Below are 15918 nucleotides of genomic sequence, written 5' to 3'. Positions count from 1 at the left end.
CTCGCTCTCTCTCTCTCTCTCCACTCCTCGTACAGAATCCTTCAGTTTCCCAGGCCAGTCCTTCTTGAAGATATTGCCACTAAAGCCAAGGTTGCCTTTGGTCAGCCGATGAGCCTGCACTACACCAATAATGAGGTATAACCTTTTTTACTTTCTTTCCCTAATTGGTAGTTTGGGAAGTAAGTATGACACTTGGGTACAGAAAGATGGAAGCTGGAAATTGAAACAGTCAAGATGGTGCATGAAAAATCAGTGTGGAAGCCCTTTGCTGCTGTGAAAAGATCAAGATGACTATTTTAGCAATGGTTAGTTTATTTCAACAGAAATGTCTCCTGTCTAGTCCCTGGGACATTTTAACCATGTAAAAGACACGATGAGAGTGCAAGTTGTTATTGCTGCTGTTGTAACATGCCTAGTTTTGATATCTGTGTTTCATAATTAAAAACTGTAAGATGTGATGTTGTAAGATTGCAGACATTAGCCAATGAAATCTGATTTAATATTGGTATGATGCTTGTAATCTCCAAAATAACGTCTGATATCCGAATTAGTGTTGCAGATTTGTACGTGAGCTGTGAAAGTTGGATATGCAGCTCTGCCTGACTCCTGGGTGCAAAACTAATTGTTTCACACAACTATTGATACAGTACAGCATAGAGTTATAGAGTCATAGAGACGTACAGCACAGAAACCGACCCTTTGGTCCAACTTGTCAATGCCGACCAGATATCCTGGATATTTCTAGTCCCCCCTGCCAATATTTGGCCCATATCTCTCTAACCCTTCCTATTTATGTACCCATCAGATGCCTTTTAAATTTTATAATTGTACCAGCCTCCACTGCTTCCTCTGGCAGTTCATTCCATTCACACACCATCCTTTGCATGGAAAAGTTGCTCCTTAGAGGTCCATTTTATATTTTTCCCCTCTCACCTTAAACCTATGCCCTCTGGTTTTTGATACCCCCCACCCCAGGGAAAAGACCTTGTCTCATTACTGTATCCATGCCCCTCATGATTTTATAAACCTCTCTAAGGTCACCCCTCAACCTTTGATGGTCCAGGGAAAATAGCCTATTCAGCCTCTCCCTATAGCTCAAACCCTTGCAACATCCTTGTAAATCTTTTCTGAGTCTTTTCAAGTTTCACAACATTGTTCCTATTGCAGGGTGACCAGAATTGCGCACAATATTCCAAAAGTGGCCTAACCAATGTCCTGTATAGTTGCAACATTCCCTCACAACTCCTATACTCAATGCACTGACCGATTAAAGGCAAACATACCAAACACTGCCTTCACTATCCTATCTACCTGCGGCTCTGCTTTCAAGGAACTATGAACCTGCACTCCAAGATCTCTTTATTTGGCAACACTCCCCAGGACCCTACCATTAACTGTATAAGTCCTGCCCTGATTTGCCTTTCCAAAATGCAGCATCTCAACAGCATACACTTTTACAGAGCCCTCAACGTAGAAAAGATACTTCATTGAAGGGAGATGGTGGTGTCGGGGCAATTCTCTGGGGAAATAGCTGATGGAATTTAAATTCGATTAAATTTTTAAACAATATGGAATTGAAACAGTTTCATGATCACCATTACCGAGACTATCAGCAACTTCTATACACCCATCTGGTTCGTTAATGTCCTAGTGTATTTTACTGTATTTCTTACCATAAAATACACATGCCAGTAAAATCATTCATTCACTCAGTCATAGAGGCATACAGCACAGAAACAGGCCCTTCGGCCCAACTTGTCCATGCCTGCATTTAGCCCATATCCCTCTAAACCTTTCCTATCCATCTACCTGTCCAAATATCTTTTAAATGTTGTAACTATACCTGCCTTTACCACTTCCTCTGACAGCTCGTTCCATATACACACCAGCTGAGGTGAACAAGTTGCCCCTCGGGTCCCTTTTAAATCTTTCCCCTCTCGCCTTAAACTTATGCCCTGTAGTCTTGGACTCCCCTACCCTGGGGAAAAGATCTTGGCTGTTCACCTTATCAATCCCCTTATGATTTTATAAATCTCTAAAGGTCACCCCAAGCCTCCTACGCTCCAAAGAAAGAAGCCCCAGCCTATCCAGCCTCTTATTATAACTCAAACCCTCCAGTCTCTGTAACATCCTTGTAAATCTTTTTTTGCACCTTTTCCAGTTTAATAACATCCTTCCTGTAGCAGGCTGAGCAGGGTTGTACACAGTACTCATAAAGTGGCCTTAGTGTCTTGCACAGCTGTAACATGAAGCCCCAATTCCTCTACTCAGTGCTCTGACCAACGAAGGTAAATATGCCAAATGCTGCCTTCACCACCCTGTCTCCCTGTGACGCCACTTTCAAGGAACTATGTGCCCTAGGTGTCTCTGTTCGATAACGCTCCCCGGGGCCCTGCCATTAACTGATTAAGTCTTGCCCTGGTTTGATTTACCAAAATGCATTTATCTGAATTAAACTCCACTAGCCTGTTGATCGAGGTCCTGTTATGCTCTTAGATTACCTACTTCACTGTGCACTATACCACCAATTTTGGTGCATTCTCCAAATTTACATGCCTCCTATGGGTTAGTAAGTTTGCAGCCAATACAGGGATTGGTTGAGTTGCGGGATATCGATCAGTTGCAGATATGGGCGGAGAAATAGCAGATGGAGTTTAATCCAGGTAAGTGTGAGGACTTTGGGAGATCAAATGTTAAGGAAAAGTATACAGTTAGTGGCAGGACCCTGAACAGCATTGATGCATAGAGGGATCTTGCGGTTTAAGCCCACAGCTCCTGAAAGTGGCCGCACAAATATATAGGATAGTTTAAAATAAAGGTGTATGGCAAGCTTGCCTTTATTGTTCGGGGAATTGAGTACAAGAGTCAGGATGTCGTGTCGCAGCTTTTTAAGACTTTGCTTAGGCCACACTTAGAGTACTGCGTTCAGTTCTGGTTGCCACATTACAGGAAGGATGTGGAGGCTTTGGTCAGGGTGCAGAAGAGGTTTACCAGGATTAGAGGGTATGAGCTATAAGGAGAGGCTAGAAAAACTCAGATTGTTTTCTCTGGAGTGGTGGAGGCTGAGGGGAGATTTGATAAAGTCTATAAAATTATCAGATGTGTAGATAGGTTGTAGAGTCATGGAGATAAACAGCACGGAAACTAACTCTTTGGTCCAACTCCTCCATGCTGACCAGGTATCCTGTATAAATCTAGGCCCATTTTCCAGCATTCAGTCCATATCTCTCTCAACCCTTCCTATTCCTATATCTACTCAGATGCTTTTTTAAATGTTGTAATTGTATCAGCCTCCACCACTTCCTCCGGCAGCTCATGCCAAACACACACCATCCTTTGCATGAAAAAGTTGCCCGGTAGGTCCCTTTTTATATCTTTCCCCTCTCACCTTAAACCTATGCCCTCTAGTTTTGGACACCCACATCCTGGGGAAAAGACCTTGCCTATTTACCCTATCCATGCCCCTCATGATTTTATAAACCTCTATAAGGTCACCCCTTAGCTTTCGATGCTCTGGAGAAAATAGCCCCAGTCTATTGAGCCTCTCCCTATAGCTCAAACTGTCCAACCCTGGCAACATCCTTGTAAATCTTTTCTGAACCCTTTTAAGTTTCTCAACATCTTTGCTATAGGAGGGAGATCAGAATTGCATACAATACCCCAAAAGTGGTCGAACCAGTGTCTTGTGCAGCTGCAACATGACCTCCTAAATCCTAGACTCAATGCATTGCCCAATAAAGGCAAGCATACCAAATGCCGCCTTCACTATCCTGTCTACCTGCGTCTCAATCTTTCAAGGAACAATGAACCTGCACTCCAAGGTTTCTTTGTTCAGCAACACTCCCCAGGCCCTTACCATTAAATGTATAAATCCTGCCCTGATTTGCCTTTCCAAAATGCAGCATCTCACATTTATCTAAATTAAACTCCATTTACCACTCCATGGCCCATTGGCCCATCTGATCAAGATCCTGTTGTACTCTGAGATAACTTTCCTGGCTGTCCACTCCACCTCCAATTTTAGTGTCACCTGCAAACTTACTAACAATACCTCCTATGTTCACATCCAAATCGTTTAGAGAAATGACATAAAGCAGTGGACCCAGCACTGATTCTTGTGGGTTGACGGTCACGATCTCTTTCTGAGAGTTGAAATGCCTAAAACTAGGGCTTATGCATTTACGGTGAGAGGGGGAAAGTTCTAAGATGATGTGGGGGGCAAGTTTTTTTTAAACACAGTGGTAGAAGTCAGAATGCACTGCCAGGGGTAGCGGTGGAGGTAGATACGATAGGGGAACTTAAGGGGCTTTTAGATAAGCACATGCAACGAATTGAGGGATGTGGACCATGGGCAGGCAGAAGGGATTAGTCTAGTTTGGCATCATGTATGGCACAACGCCTTGGGCCAAAGGACCCGTTCCTGTGCTGTACTGTTCTGTTCTGTGTTCAAATTGTCTATATAGATGCTGAATGACAGTGGACCCAATACTGATCCTTGTGGCACACTGCTGGTCACAGACCTGCAATCTGAACAACAACCCTCTGCCGCCACTCTGTCTCTTACGGTCAAGCAGATTTTGAATTGAATTGGCTAGCTCTCTCCGGATCTTAAAGGGAGGGAAATCTGCTGAGCTTGGTTGTTCTTGCCTAGCTGTGATTCTAGACCCACAGCAATTGAGTGACTCTTAACTTCCCTCCAAACTGGCCTTGAAAGGCACTCTAGGGGTTAATTTTTAAAAAAAAAATACAAAGCCACATAAAGAGCTAGAAAAGAGCACTAAATAGTTGATCGAAGATCTAGGTTTCAGGAAATAGCTTAAAGGAGGCTAGAGAGATGGTGAGATGGAAAGGTTTAGGGAGAAGATTTTGGAGATGCAGGCCGAGGATGCTGAAAGTGCTACTGTTAATGGTGGAGTGATATTCGGGGATGTATAAACTACCAGATTAGGAGTGGCACAGAGGTGTCCGGGTCACTGGGCTGGGGGAAGTTACAGAACCAGAAAGAGGTGAGGCCATTGATAGATTTGAAAACATGTTTCAGAGTTTTAAAATCAAGATGTTGCTGCCTCTAAGCCAGAGCTCATCAGTGAGCACAAGGAGGATGGGTAAATGGGAAAGTTAGATACAGGCAGCAGAGGTTTAGATTAATTTAAGTATGTGAAGATTGAACATCAAATATGGCTGCATTGGAATATTTAAATCACTAGTTAATAAGGGCATGGATGAGAGTTTCAAGTGAAATGTGGTAGACGTATTAGCAGGTTGAGGCATTATCTAATTGAAATGTTTAAAATGCTTAACCTACACAACAGGCTTGAACATACAAACATAAGAACCAGGAGAAGGCCATCTGGCCCTTCGAGCCTACTCCGCCATTCAGAAAGATCATGGCTGATCTTTTCATGGTCTAAGCTCCACTTACCCACCCTCACACTATAACCCTTAATTTTTTCAACAGTAAAGGAATTATGTATCTTTGCTTCAAAAGCGTTCAATGAGAGAGCCTTAACTACATCACTGGGCAGGGAATTCCACAAATTCACAACCCTTTGCTTGAGAAGCTTAAGAAAGGGACTGAATGTAGTCCTGTTTTCCTGCATAGTAGGTTCAAGGGGTTTTGAATGATGTTCTTTTCGTTCCTGTGTAAGAGGCTCAGGAGTGCTGAATGGCTCCCTCCTGTTCTGGTGCAGTCACCTATTCATGTTCGTGCTGTTCCCTTAGCAACTAGCTCATGTTAGCCTCTGACTCAACCACTTATTTATCCACTTGGAAAGCTACTTTGAGTCCGTGGCTTCCTGTGTTGTAAAGTAATCATTGTAATACTGTCAAATTTGGCTAAAGTTGACGTACAGTTGATCTCCTTGCCAGATAGCTCTGGAGTCCTTAAAGAACTGTGGAAACTTTGTCAGCAGGTCTGCTGCCTCTAAGAATAATGGCTTTTTGTTTCCGCTTTTAGAAAGCGTTCTAATATTTTGCACACTTACTGATCATTTCAGAAATAATTCGATATCAACTTCATCTTGGTTCAGTCCGTAGGCATATTTGACCAGTATATTCTCCTTGAGATGTCATCAAATCCTGACTGATTTCCTTTGGCAGGTCCTTTTAAAACAGAGGCACTCAGTTATTAGAGTATATTACAGTTTTTTGGTATTTTATTCAGCTGTTCACGAGAACTTCAGAACTTCATGTGTAATTTTGATACCCAATGTTGTTACCTGACGTTTTTCCAAAAAGTTTCACTGCCTTCATTTACAATTATCAACCCAAAAAAATTGTGAAACCACTCCCCCACCTCCCCGCTCCCACCGCCCCCCCGGTTCATTCATGGGATGTGGACATTAGCTAGGTCAGCATTTATTGCTCATCCCTAATTGCCCACAGAACAGTTAAGAATCAACCACATTGATGTGGGTCTGGAGTCACATGTAGGTGAGACCAGGTAAGGATGCCAGTTTTCTTTCCTGGAGGACATTAGTGAATCCAATAGGTTTTTACAACAATCGGCAGTGGATTCATCATCACCATTAGACTCTTAATTTCAGATTTTTATTGAATTCAAATTCCACCACCTGCTGTGGCGGGACTTCAACCCAGGTCCCCAGAACATTGGCTGGGTCACTGAATTAACAGTCCAGTGATAATACCACTAGGCATCACCTCCCTGTCTTTGTTAATATGTAACCAGTATAATAAATCTGTAATTGGAAATGTGTGCTTTCCAGGATTTAGTGTCAGAACTTCGCACAAAATTCCAGGCACGATCTGACTTTACTTTGTATCACAATAATATAATCATTCATGATTTGATATCTCTTCTCCAACCAGTCAACCTGATATCTTGTTTATCCTGCAGCCAAGCATTGAGCTGTCTGTCTAATAGCTTCATCCTTCAGTCTAGTTAGCACCGTGCAAATGCGTTATTCACCATACCAGCCTATTCTCTTTTTGTTGCCTGCTTCCTCCACGAGAGGTTTTGCTTCAATTTATAAGTTATTGCTTTGGACTGGAATTTAGTGTAGACAGAGCTAACTTTCAAAGAGATTTGTTTTATTTTTATCATTTGTTAAGGTACCATTTATTAGGCTACTTTAAAAAAAGCTTAAATAAGAATCCATGGTGTCTGAGGTCATATATTAGCATGGCTAGAGAATTGGGAAACTAATAAAAGACAGAATTGGGATCAAGGTCGCATTTTCAGGATGGTATCCTGTAACTAATGGAGTGTTGCAGAGTTCAATGCTGGGAAAAGGGCAGGGAGCTGTGGAGTTGAAAATCATCAGATCAAACGTGATCTCATTGAATGGTGGAGCAGACATGAAGGGCCAAATGGCCTACTTCTACATTTTATGGACTTTGAAGGGATGTGGGCATCGCTAGCAAGGCCCACATTTATTGACAATCCCAAATTGTCAGAATGGATTATCAACCCAAAAAAATAGTTAAACCATTTTTTCCCCCCTTTATACATTCATAGGATGTGGACATTGGCTAAGTATTGAGGCTGTTATGCAATTGTCCTGTCTGCTCCTGGGTTTAAGGATGTGAAGTGCAAGAAGAGTTGGGCAAGAAAGGTGGGGATGAGCAGAGTGGGTGCGTTCTTATTCTTGAATGCTATTTAGAGTTGTTCAGTACAGACACCAGAGGACAAGATAAGGCTGTAATGTGAATCTCACAGTTTAATTGCCTGCTGGTGCTCCCTGTTTAGGCATTTATGAAAAATAGCTACTTGGACTAAGTAACAAAGGTGAAATGTGCAATTGTAACTGTGCCATGAGGAGATGTGGGAACACTTTGCAGAATAACCTCAAGCTTTCCTTGGGCAATGCCATCACATTTTGAGGACATTGGGGAGGGGGTGGCCTAGTGGTATTATCACTGGACTGTTAATCCAGAGACCCAGATAACGTTCTGGGGACCCAGGTTCGAATCCCGCCTCGGCAGATGGTGGAATTTGAATCCACTAAATATCTGGAATTAAGAATCTAATGATGACCATGTATCTATTGTTGATTGTTGGAAAAACCCATCTGGTTCACTAATGTCCTTTAGGGAAGGAAACTGCCATCCCTACCTCGTCTGGCCTACATGTGACTCCAGACCCACAGCAATGTGGTTGACTGTCAACTGCCCCCTGGACAATTAGGGATGGGCAGTAAATGCTGCCTGGCCAGTGACTCCCTCATCCCATGATCGAATTTAAAAAAAAAAAAAAAAATTTTTGAAAATTCTGTTCATTGATGTGAGGATTGTTCATAAGGGAATCAGCTTGCTGATTCTTTGTCATCTGTTCTGCAGTTAGTGATCCCTCTGACCACACAGGATGACCTGGATAAAGCCATCGAACTCCTGGATCGCAGTGTGCATATGAAGAGCCTAAAGATTTTGTTGGTGCTTCAATCAAACAACCAGGTACAGAACACAAAATAAAATATGTGGATATTGTCAATCTGTCCATTCTGATAAAAGGACATCTCCTTAAAATGTTAACTCTTCCTTTCTCCACAAATGCTACCACGTCTTGCTGATCACATCCAGCGTTTCAGATTTTTAATCAGCTGTGGAACTGGGGATAGTGTGGATATGGGAGAGAGTGGGTTTCAGGTATAATGAGAGTGGAATGCGGACTGATTGTGCAGCAGTTCCACTGAATTTGTACAGCACCTCCACTGAATTTGTACAGCACCTCCACAACCTCGGAGCACCCCAAAGAGCTTTACAGTCAACTAGGTAATCCTGAAGTGCCATAACTGTTATGTAAGGTATATAATAGCCAACTTTACACAGCACACTACCACAAACAGCAATGTGGTAAATCGTAGTGTCTGTAATTTGTGATGTTGGTTAAGGAGTACTTATTGGCCAGAATGTCAGATCTCCCCTGCTCTTCCTTAAAATAGTGTCATGGATCTTTTTATATACACCTGAGGGAGCAAACAGATTCTCCTCTGGAAAATGGGAGACATGAAGGAGCTCTTGTTTAGACAACCTGCAGTCGAGTCCCTCATGGTTTCTCTGTGCAGACAGCTTAAAAAAAAGTCTTGGTGCAGGTGAGACACTGTTGCTGCAGAGAAGGAGGCGATAAAGGCTGAGGCATAAGATTCCCAAGGTATCTGTACAAGCAAGTTTGGCATTGTGCCTGGTTTAGTGAGCCGAATTTGTGTTTACGGAAGCATGTTGAATTTCAGAACCAGATTTTGCAACAGTGCTTCTGTTAACACATCCACTTGGGACATTCTATCAAAGTCAGCATGACTGTTCATAGATGTAGCACAGGAAGAAGCCAGTTGCCTTGTCTTGTCTGTGATGGCTCTTTGAAAGAGCTCTCCAGTTGGTTCCACTGCACCAGCTCTTCCCCCTTAGCCATAAGGTAGTCACTATTTTAGTTGTTTACCCAATTCCCTTCTGGAAGTTGCTGTCTGCTTCCACCAGCCTTTCAGGCTGATTCACCTTGTTTCAGATACTAACAATCCCTTGTGGTTTGTTAACCAATTATCTTAAATCTGTGGCCTCTGATTACTGCCCTGGCAAGCACTTTCTCTTCATGTATAGTTTTTGTGTAGTTTTGAACACCAGTATTACAATCATGACCAAAATAATTTTGAAGTATAATCACTGTTGTAGGAAATGCAGCGGCTAATTTATGCACAGCAAGATGTCACAGAAATGAGTTATGAGCAGATCATCAGTTTTAGTCATTTTCTCTGGAAGATGGCATCTCTGACAAAGTAGTACTCCCTTAGTCAATACAGTGTGGAGTCGGAGGAACACAGGTCAGGCAGCATCAGAGGAGCAGGAAAGTCAATGATTCGGGTTTACACCCTTCATCAGGACTGGGGAGGGGGAAGGGAGCTCGGAAATAAATGGGCAGAGTGGGCTGGGGAAAGGTAGGTGGGATGGTGACAGCTGGATGCAGGTAGGGGGTGGTGGGGATTGGTCAGTGGGGGGGGTGGGGTGGATAGGCGGGGAAGAAGATGGCCAGGTTGTGTCAGGTCAAGGAGGTGGGGATGAGAGGGAGGTTTGGATGTGGGATAAGGCCGGGGGGTTGAGAGATTTTGAAACTGGTGAATGCTCTGTTGAGGCCATCGGACTGTAAACTCGGAGGTGGAATATAAGGTGTTGTTCCTCCACTTTGCATGTGGTGTCATCATGACACTGGAAGAGGCCAAGAATGGATGGATGAGTCACCAAGGGAGTGGGAAGGGGTGTTAAAATGGCTGGCACCCAGACGATGGTGTTGATTATAGTGTACAGAGTGCAGATGCTCCGCGAATTGGTCACCGAGTCTGCGCTTGGTCTCGCTGACGTAGAGCAGACCACATTGGGAACGATGGATACAGTAGACCAGGTTGGAGGATGTACAGGTGAATCCCTGTCAGATTTGCAAAGGTTGTCTGGGGCCTTGTACAGAGGTGAGGGGGGGAGGTGTAGGGGCAGGTGTAGCACTTCCTGCGGTTGCAGGGAAAGATGCCGGTTGTGGTGAGGTAGGCGGGGAGTGTGGAGCGGACAAGGGAGTTGTGGAGTGAGCAGTCCCTACAAAAGGCAGGTAGGAGTGGGGAGGCAAATCTTTCTGTGCTGGTGGAGGTTGGATTGCAGCTGGCGGAAGTAGTGGAGGATGATGCGCTAGATGCAGAGGTTCGTGAGGTTGCATGTGAGAACCAGGGGCACTCTGTCCTTATTTTTGTTGGGGGGAAGAGGTTTGAAGGCAGAAGTGTGGTAAATGCGAGGAGATGTGGTTGATGGCATTGTGAATCAACGGAGATGGGAAGTTGTGGTCCTTGAAGTAGGAGGACATCTTGGATGTTCGGGAGTGGAACACTACATCTTGGGAGCGGATGCGACGGAGGTGGAGGAATTGGGAGTAAGGGATTGCATTCTTGCAGGAGGGTGGGTGAGTGGAGGTATAGTTAGGTATAGTACTTCCTCAGTCCTGGTTTAAAGGCAAGAGTGCTCCAGGACAAGGGATCATTTGAGAAATGATGGGAAGGGAGAGGACAAGACAAGACAGCATGGTTGCAATTAAGGGTGCTGATTATCAGAGTTGCAGGAGGGGATGGAGCATACAAAATTAACAATGTGCTGGATGATAAGGCCAGAGATCGCAAGAATGGTGAAAAGACAGAATCAAATGATGTGTGCCTGAATACACACAACATTCGTAACAAAATGGATGAATTGTCAACTCGGGTGAAAATAACTGTGCATGATCTGGTTGTCATCTTATGCACCTGTAAATGCTAAGGTTGGGAATCGAGTATTTACGGACGCATCACATTTCAGAAGGACAGCAAAGCTAAGACAGATCATTAGGGATCTCTCTTAGTGGTTTTTAATTCATTCACAGGATGAGGGCATCACTGGCTAGGCCAGCATTGTTGACCATTCCTAATTGCCCAGAGGGCAGTTCAGAGTCATCCACATCTCTGAGAGTCTGGAGTCACATGTAGGCCAGACCAGGTAAGGATAGATGTTTCGTTTCCTAAAGGGCATTAGTGAACCAGATGATAATCAACAATGAATTTATGGTCATCATTTGACTCTTAATTCCAGATTTTTTAAAATTGGATTCAAATTCCACCATTTGCCGTGGCAGGATTTGAATCCGAGTCCCCAGAACATTACCTGGGTTCTGCATGGTAGAGTGGTTAGCAAGGTTAGATCACATGGAATCCAAGGGGAGCTAGCCAATTGGATGCAAAATTGACTGGAAGGTAGGAGGTAGAGGGTTGTTTTTTGGACTGGAGGACTTTGACCAGTGGTGTGCCGCGAGGATCAGTGCTGGGTCCACTGCTTTTAGTCATTTATGTAAGTGATTTGGATCTGCATATAGGCGGTATGGTTAGTAAGTTTACAGATGACACCAAAATTGGTGGCGTAGTGAACAGTGAACGAGGTTACCTCAGAGTACAATGGGACCTTAATCAAATGGGCCAATGAGTGGAAGAATGGCAGATGGAGTTTAATTTAGGTAAATGTGAGGTGTTGCATTTTTGTAAGGCAAACCAGGACAGGACTTGCACAGTTAATGGTGAGGCCCTGGGGAGTGTTGCTGAACAATGAGACCTATCCACAGATGCATAGTTCCTCGAAAGCGGAGTCGCAGGAAGACAGGGTAGTGAAGAACATGTTTGGTATGCTTGCCTTTTCAGTCAGTGCATTGAGTATATGAGTTGAGGATTTCATGTGGCTGTACAGGACTTTGTGAGACCACTTCTGGTATACTGCGTACAATTCTGGTCGCCCTTCTATAGGAAGAATGTTGTCAAACTTGAGAGGGTTCAGAAGAGATAAATAAGGATGTTGCCAAGACTGGAGGGTTTGAGTTACAGGGAGAGGCTGAAAAGAATGGGGCTATTTTCCTTAGAGCATTGGAGGCTGAGGGGTGACCTTATAGAGGTTCATAAAATAATGAGGGGTATGGATAGAGTGAATAGCCAAGGTCTTTAACCCAGGTTAGGGGAGTCCAAAACGAGAGCGCATAGGTTTAAAGTGAGAGAGAAAAAGTTTAAAAGGGACCTAAGGGACACCGTTTCCACACAGAGGGTGCTGTGTGTATGGAATGAACTGCCAAAGGAAGTGGTGGGTACAATTAATCACATTTAAGTGGCATCTGGATGGGTGCATGAACAAGAAGGGTTTAAAGGGATACAGACCACATGCTGGCCAATGGGACTAGATCAGTTTAGTATATCTGGTTGGCACAGATGAGTTGGACTGAAGGGTCCATTTCCGTGCTGTATGACTGTGTGATTACAGATATTAGAAAAGAAAACGAACAACTAAAGTGAGTGTTGATCCTTGAGATAGAGGGAGTTTCTGGGTAATTATTGGGAAATAAGGAAACAACAGGTACATGGAGTAGAGATAATAGGAACTGCAGATGCTGGAGAATCTGAGATAACAAGGTGTAGAGCTGGATGAACACAGCAGGCCAAGCAGCATCAGAGGAGCAGGATTTCTGAAGAACGGTCTAGGCCCGAAACATTAGCTTTCCTGCTGCTCTGATGCTGCTTGGCCAGCTGTGTTCGGCCAGCTGTGTTCATCCAGCTCTACACCTTGTTATCTCAGGTACATGGAGTAGCTATTTTGTGTCAGTCCTCACTGTAAAGGATTCAAATAACATCCCAGAAATAATTGAAAATAGGTTTCCACATTTCCCTATGTTCTAGAAATTTCACATCAGATTGGAAAGTAACCAGTTATTACTCCTCTATTCAATAAAGGAGGGAGCAGAAAGCAGGAGATTACAGGCAATTAGTCTGACATCTGCCATATGGAAAATGTTATAGCAGGCCTCTTAGAAACTCTAAATGCCATCAGGCAGAGTCAGCATGGTTTTGTGAAAAGGAAATTATGTTTGACTAACCCATTGGAATTCTTTGAAGTATTTTGCAGTTTCATAGAACAGTACAGCATAACACAGGCCCTCGATGAGAGGGAACCTGTGGATATGGAGCACTAGATTTCTAAGGCGTATTTGGCAAGGTGCTGTATCAAAGGTTACTACACTAAGCAGGAGCTCTTGGTGTCTGGGATAACATATTAGTATAGACAGAAGATTGATTGGCTAATAGGAAGCACAGACTAAGCATAAATGGGTCATTTTCAGTTTGGCAAGCTGTACCTAGTGGAGTGCCACAGGGATCAGTGCTCAGGCCTCAACTATTTATTCTCCACAGTGACGAAGTGGTAAAATATATGTTTGTTCAGTTTGTTGATGATGCATAGATATGTCAGATAATCGGTTGTGAAGTGGGCATGCAGATTGTGCAAATGGGTAAAACGAAGTTCATTGAGCAGGCAAAAAAATGGCAGATAATGTGGGGAAGTTGTGAATGTGTCCACTTTGGAAAGAAAAATAGAAAAACAGCATGTTATTGCAATGGAAGAAGATTGAAGAACTTTGAGAAACAGAGGGATCTGGGTGTCCTAGTATTTTTTTTTCGCCTGCTTAATGTTATTTTGTTTATCGTTTGGGCCTGTTTGTTTTGTTGCCATTTTCAATTTAGCATTTCCTTTTCAATTCTTTATGTGCATTGTTGCTGTCAATCACCATTGCAAATCAGCATCCAGTACTACGTTGCTTCATCCCAGAGGCACTCTTACTTTTGTACTTTATGTTCATTTATGATATTTGGGCTTCTCTGAATGTGTAATCATTTATTGCCCATCTGTAGTTGTGCATCTGCCTCCTTCAGTCGCTGTAGTCCATCTGAGTAGGTGCAGAACTGTGGCCGTGGGCTAGGGGCCTTGCCTCCCTTTTGTCCTTGCGATCTGAGCTGTTCCACCTGGCCTCAACTTGCCGCGGCTTTACTTCCTGGTCTCGTCTTCTCCCCTAAGCCTTGTTCTTTTTGTCAGGCCTCGTTCTCCCGGCGTTGTTTTGCCTGGGTCTCACCTATTACCTTTGGCCACGGTCTTGTCTTCCCTTCACTACTGGTTCTGCTTCTGGGTGCTCGCTACTTTCAGGAATTCAAACTGAGGTCCGGGACTTCATTTAGTGCCCAAGGTTGGTCAGTGCAGGTGGTCCTGAGAGTCCAGCTGCACCAACCAACTTCTGCCACTAGATGGAGCCTGGTCAGTTCTGCAATACTGTAGAATATAATGTTTTTGTGTACGTGTCAAAATTATTTTGAGTTATTTATAGAATCACGGAGTCATACAGCAAGGAAACAGACCCTTTGGTCCAACACATCCATGCTGACCAGGTTTCCAAAATTAAACTAGTCCCATTTGCCTGCTTTAGGCCCATATTCGCCTACACTTCTATCCATGTACCTGTTCAAATGTCTTTTAAATGTTGCAACTGTGTCTGTGTCTGCATCTACCACTTCCTCTGGCACTTCCAGTGACCACTTCCAGTGACCACTTCCTCAGAATTCCATATACACACCATCCTGTGTGTGGAAAAGTTAGCCCTGAGATCCCTTTTAAATCTTTTCCCTCTCACCTTAAAACTATGCCGTCTAGTTTTGAACTCCCCCACCCTAGGGAAAAGAACTTTTGCTATTCACCTTATCTATGTCCCTCATGATTTTATAAGCCTCTTGAGGGCACCCCTCAACCTCCTACGCTCCAGGAGAAACAGTCCCAGCCTATCCAGCCTCTCCTTATAACTCAAACCAGTAGCATCCTTGTAAATCTTTTCTGTACCCTTTCCAATTTAATAATATCCTTCCTTTAGAAGGGCGACTAGAATTGTGCACAGTACTCCACAAGCAGCCTCACCAGTGTCCTGTATAGCCACAACATGATGGCCCAACTCCTATACTCAATGTACTCACCAATGAAGGCAAGTGTGCCAAACACCACTCTGTCTACTTGTAAGTCCACTTTCAAGGAGCTATGCCCTACGATTAACTATGTAAGCCCTGCCCTGGTTTGCCTTACCGAAATGCAACATCTCACATTTATCCAAGTTAAACTCCATCTGCCACTCTTCAGCCTTTTGCCCAGCTGATCAAAATCCCATTGTAATCTTAGGTAATCTTCACCGTCCACTATTTGGTGTCACCTGCAACATCGGTAACCATGCCTCCTATATTCTCATCCAAATTGTTTATGGGAGTGGCAAACAACTGATTATTTGCTAGAATAGATGTGATAACAGATGTTATCTACAATTTTGAATACAAGGTGTAGAGCTGGATGAACACAGCAGGCCGAGCAGGAAGGCTGACGTTTCGGGCCTAGACCCTTCTTCAGAAATGGGGGAGGGGAAGGGGGTTCTGAAATAAATAGGGAGAGGAGGGGAAGCAGATAGAAGATGGATAGAGGAGAAGATAGGTGGAGAGGAGACAAACAGGTCAAAGAGGTGGGGATGGAGCCAGTAAAGGTGTGTAGGTGGGGAGGTAGGGAGGAGCTAGGTCAGTCCATGGAGGACGGACAGGTCAAGGGGGCGGGATGAGGTTAGTAGGGAGG

The 15918-nt window shown here is 43.8% G+C and overlaps 1 protein-coding gene across 2 annotated transcripts in view; it reads left to right on the top strand.

Annotated features, from left to right (window-relative positions):
* map3k2 (mitogen-activated protein kinase kinase kinase 2) overlaps positions 1 to 15918 on the top strand; it is a 102640-nt gene that overhangs the window by 54156 nt on the left and 32566 nt on the right. For both annotated transcript variants that reach the window (XM_048598531.1, XM_048598530.1), the window contains 2 exons: positions 36 to 135; positions 8299 to 8412. In XM_048598531.1, coding sequence (XP_048454488.1) covers positions 36 to 135; positions 8299 to 8412 — 214 coding nt within the window. The remainder of the gene's footprint in view (positions 1 to 35; positions 136 to 8298; positions 8413 to 15918) is intronic.

Source organism: Rhincodon typus, chromosome 7, assembly GCF_021869965.1.
Source record: "Rhincodon typus isolate 14 chromosome 7, sRhiTyp1.1, whole genome shotgun sequence".
Taxonomy (NCBI): domain Eukaryota; kingdom Metazoa; phylum Chordata; class Chondrichthyes; order Orectolobiformes; family Rhincodontidae; genus Rhincodon; species Rhincodon typus.
This window is presented reverse-complemented; position numbering and strand designations above follow the sequence as displayed.